Genomic DNA, 21,723 nt, shown 5'->3' with positions numbered 1-21,723 from the left:
TTTTGCAGGATAACTGTAGTGTGTCACAAGGAATCACACTGGACCTGTTCTGTTTTTCCATTTTCCTTTTCTTGACGGTCAAGCCAAGGAAGATGTTTTGCAGAGCAGGAGCGTGTATGCACCCTGAGCACTTGCTGAGGGAAGGTGGAAGGTGGATTAGTACATGAAACCACATGTGAGTGGGCAGTTGTCTCTAGGGGTGGTTCAGTGCAGCAGTATTTAGATCTTCTGTCTGTATTTAATGATGAGAGGTGAATGAACAGAAATGTTCTCCCTTACATATGCTGTTACACAGGATTTGCAATCATATAAATATGCAACTGGAAATAAATAGTGATCCATAGCATTGGTGGTATCAGATATGTGGCAGTGTTGCAGCAGACAGATCCAACTTTCTGTTACAGACAGATCCACAAATGTAGGATGTGGAACCTCTGGTATGGGAGATAGTCAAAAGCTCTCTGGACATGGTCCTGGGCAGCTGGCTCTTAATGACCCTGCCTGAGCAGGGAGTTGGACCAGGGGAACTCCAGAGATCCCTTCCAACTCCAACTGACCTGTGATTCAGCAACAACCTTTAAAAAGCAAAGCATTAGAAAAACAGACTCTTAACTCTCAATCAGCTGTAGATCATAAAGAGCTTATTACATCACCCAAGTGAGTGAGGCAGGGGGCTTTGTGACACTTTTTTGTTTCCTTTGGAACCTGTGGTAAGTTGTGCCATATACAGTGACTGTGTTGGATCCAGAGGAACAGGACACTGACTGCTCATGGGACAGTGGGGCTGGTGCCACCTTGACCCATGTGTTTCAAGAGTCAGGTACTGCAGGTGGCATGCAGGGAAGTGACTTGTGGCTGTTGATGGCATTTAATCTAATATGTTATGGGTACCTTATAGTAATTTGTGATCTTTAAGTATCTCTTCATTGTACCTGCCAGGAATTCTGTGTGTTTATTCAAATGCGCACTTAGGTGTTTTAATGCAGATCCAATGAAGTGGGGCCAGGGGGGGCTGTTACTCTGCAGATGTGGTCAGGCACAAAGAATGATGGGGTTTTTTTCTCCCTTGTGATTTTTATTTCCGGTAAGGTGTTAATTAGCGATCTTACTTACTAACAAACCAACTGTCTTGTAACTATCATCAGAGATTTTGAGTCTCTGCTCCTCTGCCTGCCTGAGGCTGGAGACCATCTGTCCACCTAGTGCGGAGGCGTTGGCCAAGTCCCCGTGCCCATCCCTGCACCTGCCATGCGCTAACGATGCTGTTAATGAGTGGTGTTTCCAAACAGGAAGTCTAAAACCTATGACTCTATGAGTCTCATAGATTTTCTGCCTGTGTGACTGTATTGTCTTTGGCACAGGGAAAAGGAAGCAAAACAACTTCTGAATGTTTTCATGGTTAGTTTTAGCTGCCAGTCAGGTGTGCAGTCACTGGGAAGGTGATTAACCCAGGCACCTCAGGTGCTCTTAGCTCCCTTCTGGGGCTGTGCAGTCTCACTCTGAGCTCCCCTGTCTCACTTTGCCTTGTATGTGTTTATTTTAAGTAGCACAATTTTCAGTCACACTTGTGAAGCTCCAGTCAAGGGAGGAGGAAGCAGGAGTTGCTCTCTTGCAGCAGGCTTGCTCTGAAAGCTGCTGTTTGTTTATGCCAGCTGTCCTGAGTGTTTAAAAGCAGCAGTCCATCTCCTTGGTGAATGACCGGTATATGCTTTTACTGGAGAAGTTTTAAAAGGGCGAAATACCTTTAAAGGAATTGCTGTGTTTAATCTTCAACAGCACCAAAAAGCAGAATCGTGAGGTGTTTTTTTGGGCCGTGTGCTGCAGAATAGACATTGGAAAGCTTGTACAGGAGGGAAAGCCTGAGAGCATTAACAGTGCTGAGAATTTGGTAAGATCTTGAGAGAGAGAAAGCATAAGGCCCTCACATGATTTCATCTGGTTTGTGGCATAGTGCCAAAGCAGTTCTCAGTGTACCTCCTGGTGGGAGGGCATGCAGCTCCCTTCAATCTGGACTGTCAATATAGTGGAAAACTGTATTGCAAGGGAGATTGACTATTGAATTGTAACCCCTATTCTTATCCAAGCATTGATCATTATAGTATTTAATTTACCAGCATCTTTCCAGGACAGATTGACCATCATCTCAAATTCAGTAGTATGTCATCAGCATTTCCCAGGGACCCAGTTTGTGCTGAGTCTTCCCTTTACAAAGCCTTGTCGATATGGACAAAGTACTTAAATTATCTCTGTTCTGTTCCAGAACTGCACTTTGCACAGCCTTTTCCTTTTAAATTGGAAAGAACCTTTCTGTTATTTCAGAATAATATCCACACAGCTGATAATTATAAAGCAATTATCCCAACATGGTTTATTCTATTACTGCTGTTCTAGTTCATTTTTTACCACAGGTGTAGGGAGATAACCTGGGCAGATTTGCTGAAGTCAACTGACTTTAGAAGGGGGGAAGAGAGAGTTTCTACCAAATTTTTCTCTCACAAAACTTGTGTCATGAAAGGAAGAGTATACTACTAGTGTAATTTACAGTAGTTATCCATACACATGCACTAATTAGACTAAACCTGGAGTAAATTAAGCTCATAGAAACTCTTTCCTGCAAAGTAATGTGGAAGCCCCAGTAGTTCTATGACACTGATCTGTGCAGTTCTCAGCTCAGAGCCTGTGGGCTGCAGAAAAACTGGTGATAAGCAGTTGTTTGGTTCTGGGACACCAGGTCAGTCCACACTCACTCACCCTTACCACTGCCTAGAAGAAAATCAATTATGAAAAAGAAAAAATAAGTTCTATCAAATTAATTGGTGAAAGTTTTGTATCAAAACTGTGGATCTTTCTGGTTTTCTTCATCTGCCATTAATACTAAAATGTCCTTGCTCTGGAGGGAGGTAGAGATTGTTACGAATGGATTGACAGTGTTCTTTTGAGAAAGCCCTTGGTTTCTCAACAGTTAACAGTAATAAGATTGTCTTGGTGTACTGCACAGACACACTGTGCTCTGCTGCTCTTGGGGTGGCAGCTGGTTGGCAGAGCTGGTCTGTGGGTGAGGCACAGACCAGCTGTGCCATGGGTGCTGGCTGTTGCTCCCAGGCCAGGCATGCTCTTCACAGGCAGGGTGTTTGTGTTCGTTTAGGCCACAGGGAGAAATCTGATCAGACAGCCCTGGAAAAATCTTAATGAAATTACAAATTCCAAGAAGAGGTATCTTTACAAATGTATATTACTTCCAAATGCATGTCCCTACATCTCAGAGACAGCATGTTCTCTGTGCAGTACTGATACCATGCATAGTGTTGGTCCTGCTGATTAATATTAATTCTTAGCACCAATTTTCCATTTATCTATCCAGAGCTCCAGGGTTTCTACAGCTAAACCCTCTTAAGAGAGCAGCTGATATTTCAGGAGTCACAACAGACCAAGAAATTATATTCTATGGTTTCCAGCAGCTGAACTCCTCTAGAAAATGAATCAGTTTCTTTCTCAGGTGTTTGGTTTTCCTGTTGATGGGATAGTGAACAGAGAACCTTAGGGTTATGGGAAGGAGTCTGTCTGATCCCCGGCGCCGGCCAGTATTGCTGCCTGCGGGGTTTTTTGCATTAAACATGGAATGATGAATCGAGAGAGAGGGTACAGTTAACTGTAGCAGCATTTTTTGTTTTGTAAAGCGCATATTCACAAACACGGACGTGGTTCTGTGTCTGGGCAGCAGGTGTGGGTCAGCTGGCAACTGTTCCAGTGGAACGACCCGGGGAGCTGCCGGCCAGTCCCCGCCGAGCCGCGGGAGCGGAGCGTGCGGGCAGCAGTCACGGCAGCTCACGAGCTTCGCGCCGGGACGGGGGCCGCGGGATCCAGAAGACGCGTTCGGTTTAAAACTCATTAATGGAGATTCCCTGCGGGACGCATGTGGCTGAGGCTCCGTGGCTCCCCGGCCCGGAGAGGCCTCCCTGCCGCGAGGGGGCGGACGGGGCCGGGCCGTGCCGGGGCCGGGCCGTGCCGGGGCCGGGCCGTGCCGGGGCCGGGCCGTGCCGGGGCCGGGCCGTGCCGGGGCCGGGCCGTGCCGGGGCCGCGGTGGGCGGGCAGGCGCGGCGGGCGCGCGGCCATGCAAGGGCAGCGGGCGGCCGGCGGGAGTCATGCACGGAGAGCGGGCGCTGCTGCCCCGCCGGGACAAGGTACGGCGGGGACCCGGGCCGGCGGGGGGGGCCCGCGGGCGTTCCTTCGCCGGAGGACCCACTGTGGCCCCGACCCGGCGCTGGCCGGGTTCGGAGCCTGGTGTGGGGCTCCGGGCAGGAATGCCCAGGTCAGGAGCGGCCGGTGCGGCCGCGCCTGCCTGCCCGGTTCTTCGCGGCGGGTACTTGGCGGGTTGGATTGCGCTGAAACAGCGTTTAATTTAGGTTTTTTGGCCATAAGTGGAGTTTGTCCTTTGAAACTCGCTATTTTCCTCCCTCTCGGAGACACCTGCTCGCAGGGTTTGCCGCGGCGAGACATGCATGCGGGTGCCTATCAGTCTCCGTTTTTCTGTTAAAATCACTGACCGTAGTAGATCGGTTTTGTGGTAGGTTTCGCTGTTGCTGCTGTTCAAACAGGTGAAACACTAGGAATGACTCGGGTGTGCTGTACTGTACACTTGAACCGTGTGGCTTCTGCTCTCAGTTACCTTGTCGGTCTCTTCACTCTCTAGCTAGTTGAGCCCCTACCCTTGTACTGACATCTCAGAGTGCTCGGTCTCCCAAGCTCAGGTGCCCTGTTGCACATTTGTGCTTGAGTTCTGAATTGTTTGAGGCCATTCAGTGGAGTCAAGTATGAGGGATTTTGCTTTTTTCTCAACTTTTACTAGATGTCTGTAGAATACATGAAGCTCTCTTGATTTATACTGCCCCCTGGGCAGCTGAAAAAAGGTGCATTTTTTTCAGAATTACAATTCTCAGAATTACAATTTGCCAAGTTGGTTGACATAAAGAAGGAAAGGCTTTCTGTTGGTGAAGCTGCTGATTAGCACTCATGTTTCTCTCTCTCTGTGCTTAGATTGAGCGATTGGAAGTCAGCAGCTTGGCGCAGACCTCCAGTGCCGTGGCCTCCAGCACTGATGGCAGCATCAATGCGGACTCTGTTGACGGGACCCCAGATCCGCAGCGGACAAAAGTGGCCATCACACACCTGCAGCAGAAGATACTGAAGTTGACAGAGCAGATCAAAATTGAGCAAACAGCTCGTGATGACAACGTGGCAGAGTACCTGAAACTGGCCAACAATGCAGACAAGCAGCAGAGTGCCCGCATTAAGCAAGTGTTTGAGAAGAAAAATCAAAAGTCAGCCCAGACCATCTTGCAGCTGCAGAAGAAACTGGAACATTACCATCGAAAGCTGCGAGAGATTGAACAGAATGGGATCCCTCGGCAGCCAAAGGATGTCTTCAGGGATATGCATCAGGGTTTGAAAGATGTTGGAGCAAAAGTCACTGGCTTCAGTGAGGGAGTGGTAGACAGTGTAAAAGGTGGGCTTTCCAGTTTCTCCCAGGCCACGCATTCAGCAGCAGGAGCTGTGGTTTCCAAACCCCGGGAGATTGCCTCCCTCATAAGGAACAAATTTGGGAGTGCAGACAACATTGCTAATCTGAAAGACTCCTTAGAAGAAGGCCAGGAAGATGGAACAGGAGGCAAGGCTCTAGGTGTTATTCAGAACTTTCAGTCAAGCCCAAAATATGGCAGTGAAGAGGATTGCTCCAGTGCCACATCAGGCTCAGTGGGAGCCAACAGCACAACAGGGGGCCCTGTGGGAGCTTCCAGCTCCAAAACAAACACTCTGGATATGCAGAGCTCAGGGTTTGATGCAATACTGCATGAGATTCAAGAAATTCGAGAGACACAGGCAAGACTGGAAGAATCATTTGAGGACCTTAAGGTTCGCTACCAGAGGGATTACACACTGATAATGCAGACCCTGCAGGAGGAGCGATACAGGTATGTGCTGTGGTATTTCATTTCACAATCCAATGCTGTGATTGCAGAGCACCAGAGTTGGAGTGGTAGTGCTCAGCAGGCTGTTCCCAGCAGCCTGAGTCAAATGGATAGTTCTGTGGTCTTCTCAGGACTTTTCCCTCCCAGTTTTGCCTTTTATAAATATTGCTATCTTGCTGCTCATCTCCCTCTCTGTACAAGAAAGAGATAATAAGGAAAAAGGTTTATTTCAAAGTGTTTTCAAGATAAAAAGTCAAGCCGAAGAGGTCTAATAAGGTGTCCCAAACCCAGGAGTACATTGATGCAATTCCTGTTATCAGACAGTGCTTTGCCCTGCAAAAATCCTGAAGAGGTCTGGGTCAAGGCAAATGAACTAATGTGGACATGACTTGACTTTGCCTTCTCCAACACTCAGATCCATGTCTAGCAGAGAAAGAAACATTCCAGCTTTCTTCAGGTTCTCTAAAAAGACATGATCTTGCCCATGTGCCAAAACTAAGATATCCCTTCCCTTCTCTGCTCAGCCCACAGTGGCAGCACTCAGGGAAATGAAGTTGAATTAAATGTCAGATACTGACAGTGCTCTTGTCGTGGAGATTATAGGGCTCTGGAAGCAGGTAACCCATGTTTCCATCAGCCTTCCCCTCACTGGAAAGAATGGAAAGGTGGAACAGTTGCTGCAGTACTGCTGATCGCTGATGAAGTCACAGGGGAGAGGTGACAGTGGCTTCAGGAAGGCAGCCTGGCAGGCTGCCCCCACCGCCCTGCTGAGGAAAGCTGCCCATGGAGAGGTGCTGGGTGGGAGAGGCTCTTGGCAGGCTGCCCTGTGCTGTCCAGCAGAACACCTAACATCCTCCTCCTCACATGCTGGGAGCAAGGGCTTTACCCCAGGCTCCGAAGGGAAGAGTTACTAGCTGCCCTTCTGCAGGCATCCAAGACAGTATAGTCTAAGTCAACAGGGTTCTTAAACTTTAAATAATAAATGCAAGGCCCAAGCCCTCATTCTGGTGAAGGACAGCAGGCTGTTGTCATGAGGTTCTTTATGGCCTTCATGACTTTGCCAGGATGTGAAACACAACCTGGAAGACACAGCAGAGCTGCTGGAGGCGTGGACAGACTTGCTGAAGTGCCCTGTGCCACTTGCTGCACTGGTTTGTGCAGTGTAACATGGGGTTACCCTACAGCTCTTTAGACATGCTGATGCCAAATCATTGGAAAAACTGTGGAAAAGGCTAGCCTGCTATGATCTGGTAGAGACAGCAGGCTTTCTGTGTGCTTTGCAGAGCTTGGGCAAACAAAGCCAGACCAGCACCACTTTCTAATCCCGCTTTGCAACAATCAGCAGTTTGACTGAAACCAGCACCCAGCACAGCAGCTTTGGTTCCTAGTGCCTCAGTGTCATCAAGTCACATCCCAAAGCGACATGGAGCTGGATCTTCTGCTCCGCAGCAGAGAGGTGCTGTTGTCTGTTGCTGTGTAGGTTGTTGTTTCACACATACAGCAGCAGCCATTCATGGTGGAATGCTATATGCAAGCACGGCACAGCTGAAGGAGTGGCCTGAAAGTACAGTAGCAGACCTTGGGGACTGATGTGTGTTGTCAGCTAAACGAGCTGGCTACTGCCCAACACCTCTGGGCAAGGTTCATGTGGGTCCCATACTAGCACACCATGAAGTCATATCTGTCATGTGTTGCTAACCTTTGCGGAGCACTCCCCTGAGGTCAGCCCAGACCCCAAGCACTAACCAAGGCAGCCTGGAGTGAAAAGCAGGGAGAATCTGCATCTGGCTTACAAAAGCTTAAGACAGTAATTTAGACCTGTCATTTGGAATGTTGATGCAAATTAATTAAAGGTGTGGCCTTTAAAGAGGACCAGTTAAACTACACTCAGTGCCCTTGTCTGTGTGGGTAACTGCATGATCAGCAAGAGCTCGTGGGTTAATCAAATGCAGATTCTTGTTTTTATAGCTTCTGTATTTTGAACCATCGCGATGATAAAAGCCAACATCACCCTAGAAGTGGAAGGTGACGTGATGTGTCCAAGGGCAGAGGGTGCTGCTGCCTTGGCAGGGAGGGGTGGCACCTGTTCCCCAACTGGAACCCCTCTTGCTCCTCAGCTCTCTTCAGAAAAAGACTGAAAGAAGGGAAAGGAGGTTGTGGTTTGATGCTGGGAGGCTGGAGATTCAGATTAATCATAACTGGCTTTAAAAGCTGTAAATACTTCCTAACACTGCTCTGTTTATGGGAAGCTTTCAAAAACAAACACAGAGTTGAGTTAGAGCTTAAAAAAAAAGACATTTTTGGAGAAGCCTTTTGCTTGTCGGGTGACACTGAGTGTTTGCATTGTACCTGGAACAAGGCACGTGCCATGACATTTTCTCACCTGGTCTTTGTCCATTTCCTCTTTCTTAGATCATCTACTGTTTTGCAGGTTCTGATCTTCTTTTCCCCTCTGTGTTTGTGCAGTTTCTGTTTATCAGCCATGGCTTGCCTCACAGGTTTTCCATGACCTCCTTCATCTCCTCCCTCCCCTCTCCCTGCCTCCAAATCTTGTCTATCACTCCATGTGGCTGCTGGTTTGCTAACCATCTCTGAGGCAGGGACTCAGTTGTCCAGTTGCTCCAGTTCTCCTGCCCTGGTGCAGGCTTGGCAGCAGCATGGCAAGAGGCCAGGGTGGGCTGTGCTGCCCGGCATGTGCTGGCCCTGGAGCACCGCTCTGCTCCGCTGGGGCTGAGCCACTGAGGAAGGAAGAGTCTGATGGCACCTTGACTGTCATTGTTTTCTTCAGCACCAGGAGCAGGCGCTGAAATGGCTTGTTGCTTACCTCATCATTGGAAGGTGGCACTTGTTTACTGATACGAGCAGGGACTTTCTGTGCTATTGAGACTGAAATAAAGTTCCTGCTGAGTTTTTTCATCTTGTGTGTCCTTTTAGGACCCTGTTTGTACATGGCAAAATCATAAGCTCACATATTTGGAGAGTGATCAGTGTAAGGGTTTGGGTTTCTTCCCAAGCCTGACAGCCTTGGAAAGGCCATTTAGGTATCCCATGCTCCTGTCAGAAGAAATCCTTCAGCCAAAAGGCTGGTCACTAGTTCTTCCATTTGGGTTTTGATGTAGTCTAATTGTCTCATTCCAGTCTGTCCTCATGATGTGTTTTAAAATAGATCAAAGAAGCTAAACCTCTGAGGTCTAGGTGGGTTGGCAAGGCTGTTCTGGAGTGTGGCTGGGCAGCAGAGGCAATGTGTTGGGCCAAGTTGGTGCTCACTCAGCCAGGACAGCACCAAAACATCCCTGCAAAGCTGTCTGTCCTCCTTCCAGGGAGTCTCAGAGCTGGAAGTACAGGGATGTGTGTTGGTGTTGTAAGCAGCTCATGCTCCCTGTCGGGAGCAAGCTCTGTCCTTCATGTATCCTCTAGATAGAAGACTTGGAGCATACTACAAATAACTACTTGTTTTAGCTGTTTACTCCACTATTGGAAGCAGTGCGTTCAGTAGCATAAAGATGTATTTAGTGACAAATAAAGATTACATTAAAGTTTGTATGACATAGCTATAAAAAGAAAAAGGTCCATCTTGAGAGACATCTGAAGACAGGTACTAAACTCACAGTCTACTGCGGAGGTCTTTGTAGCATTAGTTTGGTCAGAGTTTCTTTACTCACCATAGCACTGAGTGCAGATCAAATGTCTTTTTTTTTCCCTTCCATATGCTGTATTAGCTGTGTATTTTGCAGCTATTACTTTAAAATGCCTTTAAACCATTTTTTACAAATGAGATGGTCATAATTGTGTTTCTGAGCCTTTTTCAGACCACTTTCCCAATTCCCACACAGTGAGCCTCAGAAAACATGTGGAATTCCAACATGGCTATTTGAAATGAAGCATCCCAGCGATTTACTGTGTCCATAGGAACAGCTCTGATGATCTTTGTGATACTTGTGACGGGTAGCATTGGTCTGCTGCACAGAGAAGTTTCTGGGCTGGAGCTTGTTCTTTTAAGGAGAAATGTCACATTTTAACTAGTAAAAAAGTAGTTCTTGAACTCCAAAGAGTAGTTTTCCATACATGATATGAAGTGGGATTTATTATTCAGGGCACTGCTATATCACAGACAAGTTTAGTTTGTTCAGTAGACCCTGGCACTCATGAGTTAGAGGGATGTATTTCATCTTAACCCTTTTGACAGGTGGCCTATCCCTTTTATTTCTTTAATACTCCCACTTAAATGCAAACCAGCTTTCAACAGGGAAACCCTGGTTTTGGGCCCTCTAAGTCACATAAACCCCTCCTTGCTTTTTAAATTTGAACACCAATAGAAAGCAGCAGGAAAAAATTAATTTTCTAAATTGTAGATATTGGGACAAGAAGTGAAAAGAAGCTGAATGGAGGCTGTGTCATTTCAAAAATAAGTCAGGGTAGGTTAGTGGGGACAGGGGTGCGTTTTTTAAAATAACCCAGTTATAGCAGTTGCCTGACACAGTGAGTTCTGGAAGTGCAGGTGGTTCTTGGATGCAAACTGCCTCTGTTCCGGGGTTGAGCAGGGAGTGAAGTGTGGGTTGGGAACAAGCTGGTTGTTCTGCAGTCTTCAGGCCAGGAAGATTGGAGCCAACCCTTCTGCTAATCATGTTCTGTTTAAACTCATAACTATACGGATTTGCAGGGTTTCCTTATGTTTCCTGTAGATTGAGGTGTTTTGAAGTTATTAAAATACAATTGTTTCTTGTTAGAGAATAGGATTTAAGCTGCTTGGCAACAGCTGCTTTATAAAAGCGTTTATGTGAGAGGAGGTTAAAATACACAGTCATGCTATTTTCAGAAATGCTTACGTTTCTTGTTGTATAGTAAACTCATTGGACAATTTTGTAATGTGTGAACAAACTGAATATATTTCAAGTAATTGATGCTGCCTTTGGAGCTTGGAGTGGGTTTAGTTGTGATTTTTTGGTTGTTGGCAAGTTGTTGTTGGTTTAAGTTGTTGGGAACAAAGGACAGTATTAATTATCTGGGCTCCTTCTTCATTAGCCAGTCTTCACATGGCCATTCCCTTGTCAGTCTTGGGAAACCATTTCTCTGGTGTGTCCTGGCACAGTTGCACAGCTCTTCTGGGACCTTTCTGGGCTGAACCATGTTGGCTGGCAGTTTTCTTGGTCTCATTGCTGGTTGACCACATGTGTTTTACTGCTGCAAATTGTCATGCTGTGTCTGACTCCTCCTTTCTTTAAAGTAATATTGCCTTGGGAACATAAATGAAAATTCTCTTCATACCTGTCTGTTAAAAGCAAAACCCCAAGACTGTTTTTAAAGGCTAGCTTTTGACTTCAGATTCTGAAACACCAAAAAAAAATCTTGAAAACAACGAGGAGCAGGATTTGTGTCTTAGTTTCAGAAGTTGCAATTAAATTCTTCATTCTCGATAAATAGTGCTTATTAATATTGTGGGTTTTTTGTAGGAATTAAATTCAGGTGGAGTCAGAAGAAAATGCCTTGTTTAAATTTTGGTTATCTCTGTGGTTAATTCCTTAGAAATTTCTTGGTTATTAGTATCAAGATTCAGATGATAAGGGCTGTGTGGTAAGCTTTTTTCCATCTGTTATGAGTAGACAGTGGAAATCAGAGTGGGAAAAGCCCAGTGGCCACCATAGCTGTGCCCATACCTTTGTTACCATCAGAACTATCATTTAAGTTAATTTAAAACTCCCTTAGGGAGAAGCAAAACTGTATCTCTCAGAATCTTTGTAACTCAGTTTTTTTGAGCAACCCTCTTCCTCAGGACTACCCCATGTCCATTCACCAGGAGCAAACTGAAAAATAAGCCTGCAGGTTAGTGATTCATGTGTCCTTCTTACAAATAATATGATGGTATTTGCTTGTTAAGTTGCATCATTCGTGGGAGATAAAGGAAAAACAAGTCAAAGATCCATGTGACTTCATGCAGAGATCAGACAGTAACAGCATGTTCTGTGAGGCATCAGTCACATGTCATTTCCTTGTCATTTTTATGCCCATTACTGTTCCAAGTGTAGATGCTTAAATGCTTAAGAGCTTATGGTATTAGAAGGGAGCTGATTGGTTTACACAGAAGTTTGGGGAATACCTTACTCTATTCTCATTCTGTCCTCCATTTCTTGCATCACTTGACAGCTACCATGTAATTTTATGTTTTCTCCAGGTTAGGATCACAGAGTTGACCTGGTAGAAAGGACTAATTCCCAGCAAGAGGGTATTAGTGCTAGAGCATGCTGTGTGCTGGCTGAGGCAGCCGTGCTGGTTTCAGTACACAGGCCATGGTGTTCATTGCTTGGTTGTCACTGGTGTCATTTTGCCGTCCTCTTCTCATTAAAGCCATTGTACCATGTGTTGTCATTTCTAGATGTGAAAGACTTGAAGAGCAGTTAAATGACCTCACTGAGCTCCACCAGAACGAGATCCTCAATTTAAAACAGGAGCTGGCCAGCATGGAGGAAAAGATTGCCTATCAGTCTTACGAGCGAGCCCGGGACATCCAGGTGGGTGACAGAAACAAGGACCCAAGTCCTGCCCTCTGCCTGCTCCTTTCAGGAACTCATTCACTTTTGAAGTACGCCTGCGCTTCAGTATTTGATTTTAATCCTTGTAGCTTTATTGCTAAACTGCTGCATTCCAAAAGGTCCTTATTCCATCTCTCACCCTCAGGTATCTCTCCAGGTAACCTCCTCTGTAAAGCAGGGCTGTGGCCCACACAGAGGGAACCTGCTTCTCGGCTGGAGCAGAGTTTGTAAATCAGTTGTAGCAGGGGAGGAGCCTAAGCCCACTCTTTGTGCAGGCCTTTGCATTAGAGACTCAGTGGGCCATGACCCAAACACTTTTTTTACAGTAGTGCTCCCAGTATATGGGCCCTGGGGTGTAGTTCTGTGTCACTAATTTTACAGCAATGGTCTGTAATACATCTAAGGAAAAATGGCTTTGTGTGTTCCCTGCATTCAGTCAGGAAACAATTATTTCTGTTGGCTTTGAAGAAATAAGGAGGTGTGTGGGTAATGCCCAGCCCCCGCCCTGGAGGGACGTCTGCTGAGATAAGGAGAGTGCCTAAACCTCCCAGCAGAACTCCCCTGGAAAGGGAACTACTCTTCAGTTACGGCGAGAAGACAAACCCAGAATCCTCTGGGAGACCCTATGCAGATCCTTTGTAACCCATTGGCCCTCACCCTCTGATACCCACCCCCTGTATCCCTATAAAGCTGGCCCTCTGCCCCTGCGAGACAGAGAGATGTTTGTCCCTGGCCTCCCCTTCGCTGGACTAATAAAGCTCCCTCGTGCAGAACAGCTCTATGGGCCTCTCGTCTCTCTCCCTGGTCTGGCCTGGAGGCTGCCCTGCAGAGCTGAGCTGAAATCACGAGCTGACAATCACTGAAGAGCTGACAGCTTCTGCACAGGCCCTCCAGCTAGCAGCTGAGGGAAGACACTGGGCGTCGGGAAGATGATCTCTTTTAGGACCATCTCTCCGGACCAGTCACAGCTTCCTCGGTCAGAGCTACTGACCCCACACCAGCTGCCATAGAGGTGTTTTTAAAAGAAAAGTTTCTTTTAGTATGTAAAAAAAGCTGTGAAATGGAGGTCTTGAAGTTGGAGGCCCTTCTACAAAGCAAAGCAACTGCTGACCCTTACAGAGAAAGGCCTATTCAGAAACAAGTCTCTTGTCCATTTTAAGTACTTGCTGTGCTAGTTTTAACAGACATCTCAGTTCTGATTGCTGATGGGAGATATTTGTAGTGTGAGCAGAGATTGTAGGAAGAGTTCTTTCCTTTTTCTTCCTGAGGTGTTTGAGACGGGTGATTTCCTCTGGAGACCAAGCAGGCTGTGCTGTTCACACACCTGTAGATCCAGCTGCAACTCCTGTTGCATCAAACGTTCTTCCTGGTCATTGCTGTTGGGGGCAGCTCAGCAATTCTGCCCTGTGCTTTCAGGGGTCTTAACCAAGGAGAAGCCCTCATGTTTCATTGACCTCCACAGACATGATGCAATGAGAAAGGTAACAGGTGACAATGACCTTGAAGTTAAATTTAATCAGTGTCTGTGGACAGTGGTACAATGGCCCCTGGCAGTGTAAACAGGAGGCTCTCCTCTGGGGGCGTGTTACAACCGTCAGGTTTTGTTCTCCTCTCTAAATTCAGATGGCAGGAAGATTGAATTGAAGTGGGGATTTCTCAACAGCTTTTTTTAATCTTCACTTTATGATTCAATGCTTTTAGTGTAAACTTGGAAGTTGGGACAGCCTATTCCTCAGCAGTGCTGGGGAAAAACGAAGTGTTACATTTTGTTGTATGAAAAACTATTTAAGAACATGGGCTGATGTTGCAGAGGAACAGTCGTGGTTCCTTTTTTGGTGATCAGTCTGGGAAAGACTGCTGCAGACTTGTATATCATATTTGCAGTTGGTATATGTGTCTGAAAAAGGTGACTCTGAGGGAAGATTACTGGAAATATTGTGACTTGTATCTTCAAGAGCAGAAGTCTCTCTTTGTGTTAACTGCCTGGAAACCTCTCTCCTTCTCCCTAGCCCCATGTTGCATGTCACCGATGTTTTAGTGCAGGTTGGGTTGGTCCAGCTGGGGTTCAACCTGGTGAAAAGGTCTGACAAAATTCCCCCTAAGTCAGTGGGCCATTAGAGAGGTGAATTTGTGCAGGGTAGTCTTCTCCTTCCACCTCCTTTCATTTTGCCTCTACCTGTAGGCAGTTCCATAAACATCATGCTTCTTACCCTTCTAGACATCTTTCCCCAGCCCTCGCATTGTGAGCTGGAGCTGTGCCAGTGCCACAGCTTGTTGCAATAGATCTTTCTCCTGCAATGGTAGCTGTGCAGTCCCAGCCCTTGTGCCCCTCAGACCTTTTCCTGAGCTCACAGCTCACTAAGCAACCAGAACGCAGCTGAGCCTTTGGTAGTTATTTTTGTTATATTTTGATGGTAGTTACGTTTTCATGTAGTTTTCTGCGAGGTTGCCTAGTTTTCTGCAGAGGGGTCAGATAAGCACAAGTGACTGCAAGGAAGGTGTTGGAATTTGAGGTTCTGGGAATGCACATCCCAGAGGAGGATGAAGATTTCTGGCTAGGCACAGCACCTTTGTCCTCTCAGTGGCCTCTTGGAACCAAAGCTGAAGTGACCACGTGGCTGGGTAGCTCCCCCTTCTGGGCAGAAGCTGTGGGGTTGCCCAGCCTGGCATGTCCACATCGAGCCTTCTGGGTGCAGATGAGGTGCTGTGGTGTATTGCAGGCTGCAGTGCCCAGTCGGCAAGGGGCTGCTCACCTTGGACGTGGGATATGGCTTTCTCTGCTCCCGCTGCAGGGCAGGAGCTCGGTGCATGAGCAGTGTGAGGTGTGGGGATGGTGGTCCTGGCTTGGCCCAGTTGGTGAGGTCACAGCTGTGCACTTCAGTGACCCAATATGTGCTCTTGTCCACAGGAGGCACTGGAAGCATGCCAGACGCGCATCTCCAAGATGGAGCTGCAGCAGCAGCAGCAGCAAGTGGTGCAGTTGGAGGGGCTGGAGAATGCCACGGCCAGGAATCTACTGGGGAAGTTCATCAACATCTTGCTGGCTGTCATGGCTGTCCTCCTCGTCTTTGTTTCCACTGTGGCCAACTGTGTCGTGCCCCTGATGAAGACTCGCAATAGGACGTTCAGCACTTTATTTATAGTGGTTTTCATTGCCTTTTTGTGGAAGCACTGGGATGCCATCACTGGCTACTTGGAACGATTCTTGTCTCCCCCCAGATGATGGCGGCAGGAATGGGCTGCGCCGCTCCCTCCTGGCGCTCTTGGTGAGCAAGTGTGGCAAAGATTAGTCAGCAACTACTCCGCTGAAGTTTTAAAGTGTCTGAGTGAATTTGTTTACATTTAGAATAACGTTTTTTCTCTGCAAGATGCATTGCAATAGTATTTTTTAGATTTTATTCAAGAACTCTTTTGGCGAGAATCCTGGATAATTTTTATGTAGCATGGTTCTCTTTGGATGCAAATCTTAAGATTCTTTAAAGTGTACAAAAGAAATGGAAAAAAAAAAAATTTGGAGCATACCAATGGGCAATTTAAAATTGTGGCTTGAACTACTGTACTAAACCTGTCAGGAAGAAGAGAACGTGGTTAGCTTAAGATGAGCAAAGCTCAATCTAGTGCACAGCCTTGAATGATGGTACCACAGCAAACCTGTAACACTAAACTTTTACTGTGAAGTCTGCTCACATTCCATGTCCAAGTGTATGCGTTGAGTGGTTTCTTTCCTTAACAAGAGAAAAACAACAACGTGTGGATCCCTCTCCCAGCTCAGCATCTGGGTTCGCCATTTGTGCTAACCTGACTTCAGTAACTTTCTGTAAGGCTGGCTAACTTGGCTGAGTGTATGGAGTGGAAGCCTCATGCCATACACAGTAACTGCACAGTCATGCTACACTATTTTGAAGTAGTCCTTGAAATACTTATCTTTAAGCAGAAGCCCTTGGTCGCACTTTTAAGGTTTTTTTTAATATATGTATATTCGCAGATTTAAAAAAAATCCGAACAGCATACTTGAAGAGTGTAATACTCAAACTCTCAGTGCTTCCTTATTGTTTCTAATAGGATTTTTTATTATTATTATAATTATAATTATTATTATTATTATTATTATTATTGGGGGTTTTTTTGGAATGGGTTGGGAGGGTCATTACTTTTTTTTTCTTTCAAATAAAGAAGTGATGTTTTTAAATGAAGAAATGCGTGAATAATTGTGAGCCGTCTTGTCCTGAAGCAGTTCTGAGGAGGGCAGAGAGTAGTTTCTAGTGTCAGCCTGTCGAACACAGTACTGTCCATATGCCATTTATCTGTCCTCCTGAGCATGCAGATGCAGCATCATGGAAAACATCTGTCTTCTCCACACCTTTTTGTCATGCAGGGCTTTTTTTTCTTTTTCCAGATGTGAAGGATAGTATGCTTATATTTTTTGTTTGCATGTCGTCTCTCATTCCTGGTCTCAGGATAAGAGCAAGGAATTTCTGTTCATCTCTTCCTAGAGAAAAGACAGGTTCTTTTAAGGAAAGAAATACTGACTCAACAGTCCACTTAAAAGAATGGTTATCTCAAAAATAGCTCTAATTGAAAAGAAAAAAAAAAAAACCTGAAAAGTGAAACCAAAGTTTTTCTCCTGTCAGGCTCTGGTAAGATCATTTGTGTGTCTGTGGTGTGCCATCCTCTTTTTCAGCCACAGGGGCCAGCACTTGGTGCAGACACCTTTGCAAATCTGTAAAGGAAATGTCAGCTTCAAATGTAACCCCAAGTCCTTGCAATGTGCCATTGCTGGTGACCTGTTGGTACAGGCAAGAAGCCCTCAAGGAATTCCCCGAGGAATCTGCGTTCATTCTGTGCTGGTTTTTAACTGCTGTTCCTTTCACCATAGAAGTGCCAAGAGTCATCTTTTGTCTTCGTGAAATCTAAAAACCTCCAGGATTCTGTCAAAACCATTTATGGCGTTTAGTTAGGTCTTACTGTTTTCCTTCCTTCCAGGATCAACTTCCCTTTAGGAACCAGATGTTGCCCAAGTGACCTAAACCAGTTGAAATCATACATAAGCATGTATGAAAGATGTACATCGTATATATACACACACACACACACACACATACATGGGCATTGTGCTGTGATTCAGGTCCCAGGTTCTGAGAAATTCCCTCAAACAAGGTTAATACCTTGGTGTTTTTTGACTGCCAGCAGAGGCAAGCCCTCCACTGTCCAACCATCTTTCTTCTTCCAAAGGTTCTTTTCTTCTGTAGTCACAGGAAACTCAGGTGCCCTTCCCCCAGGGATCCCAGCACACCTCTCTGTCACCATGTGCACTATACTGCTCCTGTCCTAATTAAAACACAGATTGCCATTTGCAGCTGATTCAAGCCAAAATTGCTTGTGCTTTCTGTAGTGCCACAGCCAGAGCAGAGGTGCGTGGCCATTGCCTCCCTTGCTCCTGGCTCCAGTGAGGCTCTTCTCTAGTGACTCACATTCCTTGGCTAACTATCAGCTTCCCATTATGCAGGTTTTGTCAGAAACAAATGTGTGAATAACAGTAAGAACTTATTTGGCACATAACTGAAATGCTTTGATGCCTTTTTTTCTGAAACCCAGCCTTTGTACCTCTTTTTCTCAGTTTTGTTCACACTTAGAATTGCTTAAGGTAGGTTTTTATGTGGTCAAAGCAGGAAGGAATTAAAAGCCAGTGGCTCTGGACACTCAGTGCCACTTGTCTGTAGTATTTAAGGAAGTGTTTGTCCCTCTTCTTTATATCCTAATTTCATTTATTGTCTCAACTCTGTCATATTCAGTAAATACCATTTGCTAGTTTGCCAGAAGGTGCAGGCTTAATAGAAACTGACATCTCAGAACTCTTTGGTGAAGGCCATATATATATGGGTCTGGAAAAAGTGTCTGTCTCTTTCTCTCTCAACGGTTTCTTCCATTCCAGAAAGTTGTCTGCAGTAACGTCATGTATGATGCTGCATCCACTTCTCATATCCTAACACAACTGCCATGTGTTTTGCCTTTTGCACTAGCAGAACGTTTTGGGGTTTTCCTCCCTCTTCAAATTTGAAGGTCTGTGATGATTTCTGATAGCTTAATGATGATGTTGTTGGAAATGTGATTCTAGCTTTAAAGCTCCCTTTCCTTGTACATGGTTGTGTTTGCTTTCCTGATGGAGTGTTTCTGGATGACATGTAGACGACAGTTTCTGCTGTGGGTGTGAGTGCGTGTGTGAGTACCTTTAATAGCCTCCTTTGTAGATAAAAACTTTCAGTGACCATCTCTGAGTTGCTGAATGTTTCCCTAAAACATTTTGTATTTGGAGTCGAAGTGATTCAGAAATTGCTTAGATGTGTTTAGCACATACTGCCTTGGCACTTAAAAAGGGAAAAATATACTGGACTGTGTAAGTTCCAAGAGCAGCACCTCCTCGTTAACATTTGAGGGTTCAAGTGAACCCTCATCTGTTTCCCCCATTGCCTTCAATATAAAGAAGAAAGAAAATCTTGATGCAAAAAAATTTACTTTTAAAAATTTTATAAAGTTCTTTTTTCTCAGCCTCATTAGTTTCAATGATACTCAGCATGCTCCCAGCAGTTACTCTATTGGTTTATTCCAATCCCATGTGTACTTAGGTGGGATCAGATGAACTGTTGACTTGTGTATGTGTTACACTGGGACAGGAAAGCACTGTCTGTCAGCTTGAAAATACACATTTTTTTTAATTAAAAAAAAAAAAAAGTCATTATAACAAAAGAAGCCAAGCTACAAAGGGTTCAAGATTGGGTAGTTTTGCCAGTTTTTAAGTGAATTCTGAAAGTGGCTGAAGAGTTACAAACCCTGTGTGTCTGTGTTGTGTATGCCAGGTGGTATAGTTGTAGGCAATTGACTTAGCTGTAAGTGTGTTTTAAAGGTGTAAAAAAATAAACAGAAAAACTCACTTGCACGGGTTGAAAAGTACAGAAATGACACTTGTGAACGTAACACTGTAGTTTATAGATCTTAAGCTGCTAATTGTTGAGAGAGATTTACATTTGTCTTGTCTGATTGTCGCAGATTTATCTGTGACACTTTTACTGTATATAAAAAACTTTAAATAAAGACCTCAGCTATTAACATTGGTCTAGTTTGGATGTTTCCAAAGGGCAGGGGGAGGGAGGCACTGTCAGGGAGAAAAAGAAGGGTGTGTTAAAACTGCTGAGCCCTAAGAGCTCAAAATGTGAGCAAGTTTTCCATATCTCTGACTGTCAGACTTTATCCTACACTCAGCCATGCACCACCAGGGCACAACGAGAATAAACTGGTGTCAGTGTCTGGTCTCTGCAGTTGGAGGAGAGGAGCAGCAGCATTGCATTCATCCTCATTGATCCCTTCCAGCCCCCTTGTGCCTGGGGCAGCCTCTGGCAGGCTCCCTGTGGGCACACAGGCTTCAATGCATCACGGTGTCTCTGCCTCCCTCCCTGCCACACTGTGACTCAGTTTGCAGGTGGGTGCAGTCAGATGAGATGACTTACCCAAGAACTGTCTGTCTTGGAAGGACCAGAAGTCGGTCCTGTATTTTCCCACCTCTGGTTTGTGACCTGCCCCAGATGAGAAGGGTCCTTGTTTCTGTTGACTTTGTCCTTCAGGGATTTCAGGGCCCACTGTGTGTGAGCTGCATATTTAGAGCCAGGTGCGATTGTAGCCTCACCCATGTGTCCTGGGGAGCTCGTGATGGAGCAGTCCCAGGCTTGGCTCAGCTTGGAGGAGGAAGGCTGCAGCTGGCAGGACAGCACTCCCTAGCAGAAAGCTGGTTCCCTCTCCCTGAGGAAAGGTAAGAGACTAAAATGTTGGTTGAGCCACTGCTCTAAACAGGGGTATTTTGTCTACCATGTTTCACAGAAGAATTTCTGAATCCTTTATTATTTGTACAAACTAGAAGTGACTAGATTCTTCACTGGTGTGGAGAAGATACTTGTTCTCTTGGGTTTTGGTCATGTGGTATCAGGAACAAAGAACCAAGAATGGAAAAAACTTTTAAGGAGAAAGTACTGAGTCCTTCTCTCTGTTTTCACAGAGATGCAAGTGCTGTAAAACCAGCAAGAGATCAAAAAGCAAAAGCAGCTGTTCGCAGGACTTTTCCCCTATAATCTCCTCACAACCAGAATGCAAATTCCAGCAGTTTATGGATGAATTGCGTGCATGGTGCTGCTTTTGCTAGAGCTGTCTGGCTCAGGATGGGACATGGTTGTGAGGGTAAATGGTTCTGTATTCTTCTGGGGCGGTCACCTGAGAGGTACTGGCTGTGGCTCAGGACCAACAGGGGGGCATGATGACCAAAGGTGAAAGCACTGGCCTACTCCCATGTCAACAGATTTAATCTGATAATTTAGGGGATTAGGTGGTGTTACTCATCTCTTGGTTAGTCTGTGGGAAGTGGTTTGATAGCTCCACCCAGGTCCCGGGGAACAAACAGGGGTATGGCAAGGGTACAGCCATGCTGGGTTGCAGTGGTGGAGGTGGGGAATTGGCTGATGTTTCTCACTGGAGCAGTCATTCTCCCCAACCAAATAACACCACCTTGATGTGCTAATAGTGGAAATTTGGGCAAACAGCCAGCTCCCTACCACAAAATACCTGTCTTCACGTTGTTCCTTAAACACCAAATCCGCTTTTTCCTTTAAGTGTTGATGAGTAGTTCATCAGCCTTAGTGGATCCTCCCTCGTTGACTGGAGTTAGAAATGGGCAGAGGGTTCTTTGCTGCCTGAGTTAGCATGAAATAGAACATTCCAGGGCAAACCAGCTCTGCTGAGTGGCTCATACCCTAGCCAGATTCCCCCTGAAATTAGGAATGAGAGTCACCTCATATGTGTTCTTTGCCTTTGTACCAGCCTTGTGCCAACCCTGGCCAAAGGGGAAAAAATAAGTAAGAGTGCCTGAGGAGAAAGGCCAGAGCAGGATGGGAAGATGCAATGTGTTTTCAGCCCTCCTCCCCAGTGCAGCTGTGCCTGTAGCCCTGCCTGTTTACAGCTGATACTCTCCTTGCCTTGCAACCAAGAGGTCTGAAGGCATTCAAAATTTCCTCCACTACACCCACAACAGCATTCTCAGACTGGGGTCACCTATCAGATCTCCGTTGTGACAGCCTGGGGACACCCCTGGCTCCAGTTCATTGTCTGAAGAACACCTTTATGCCTAACCCTAGCTGTGATCTGTAGGGAGGAGGACTGTCTGGCCAGCATGGAGAAGCAGATGAGTGTGA

At 45.9% G+C, this 21,723-nt stretch overlaps 1 protein-coding gene across 8 annotated transcripts in view; it reads left to right on the top strand.

The window, feature by feature from the left end:
• TMCC1 (transmembrane and coiled-coil domain family 1) overlaps window positions 1–19,597 on the top strand; it is an 80,962-nt gene extending 61,365 nt beyond the window's left edge. For 7 of the 8 annotated variants that reach the window (XM_039558858.1, XM_039558855.1, XM_039558853.1 and 4 more), the window contains 3 exons: window positions 5,035–5,969; window positions 12,337–12,472; window positions 15,402–19,597. In XM_039558858.1, the coding sequence (XP_039414792.1) occupies window positions 5,035–5,969; window positions 12,337–12,472; window positions 15,402–15,716 (1,386 nt within the window). In that variant the 3' untranslated portion in view covers window positions 15,717–19,597. Of the gene's footprint in view, window positions 1–4,091; window positions 4,182–5,034; window positions 5,970–12,336; window positions 12,473–15,401 lie in introns of those variants that run through there. The other variant, XM_039558856.1, reaches the window with a different exon arrangement.
• The last annotated feature ends 2,126 nt before the right edge of the window (window positions 19,598–21,723 follow it).

The sequence above is a fragment of the Corvus cornix genome, chromosome 12 (genome assembly GCF_000738735.6).
Source record: "Corvus cornix cornix isolate S_Up_H32 chromosome 12, ASM73873v5, whole genome shotgun sequence".
Classification (NCBI taxonomy): Eukaryota; Metazoa; Chordata; class Aves; order Passeriformes; family Corvidae; genus Corvus; species Corvus cornix.
Note: the sequence above shows the minus strand (reverse complement) of the source record. Positions and strands in the feature narration are given on the sequence as shown.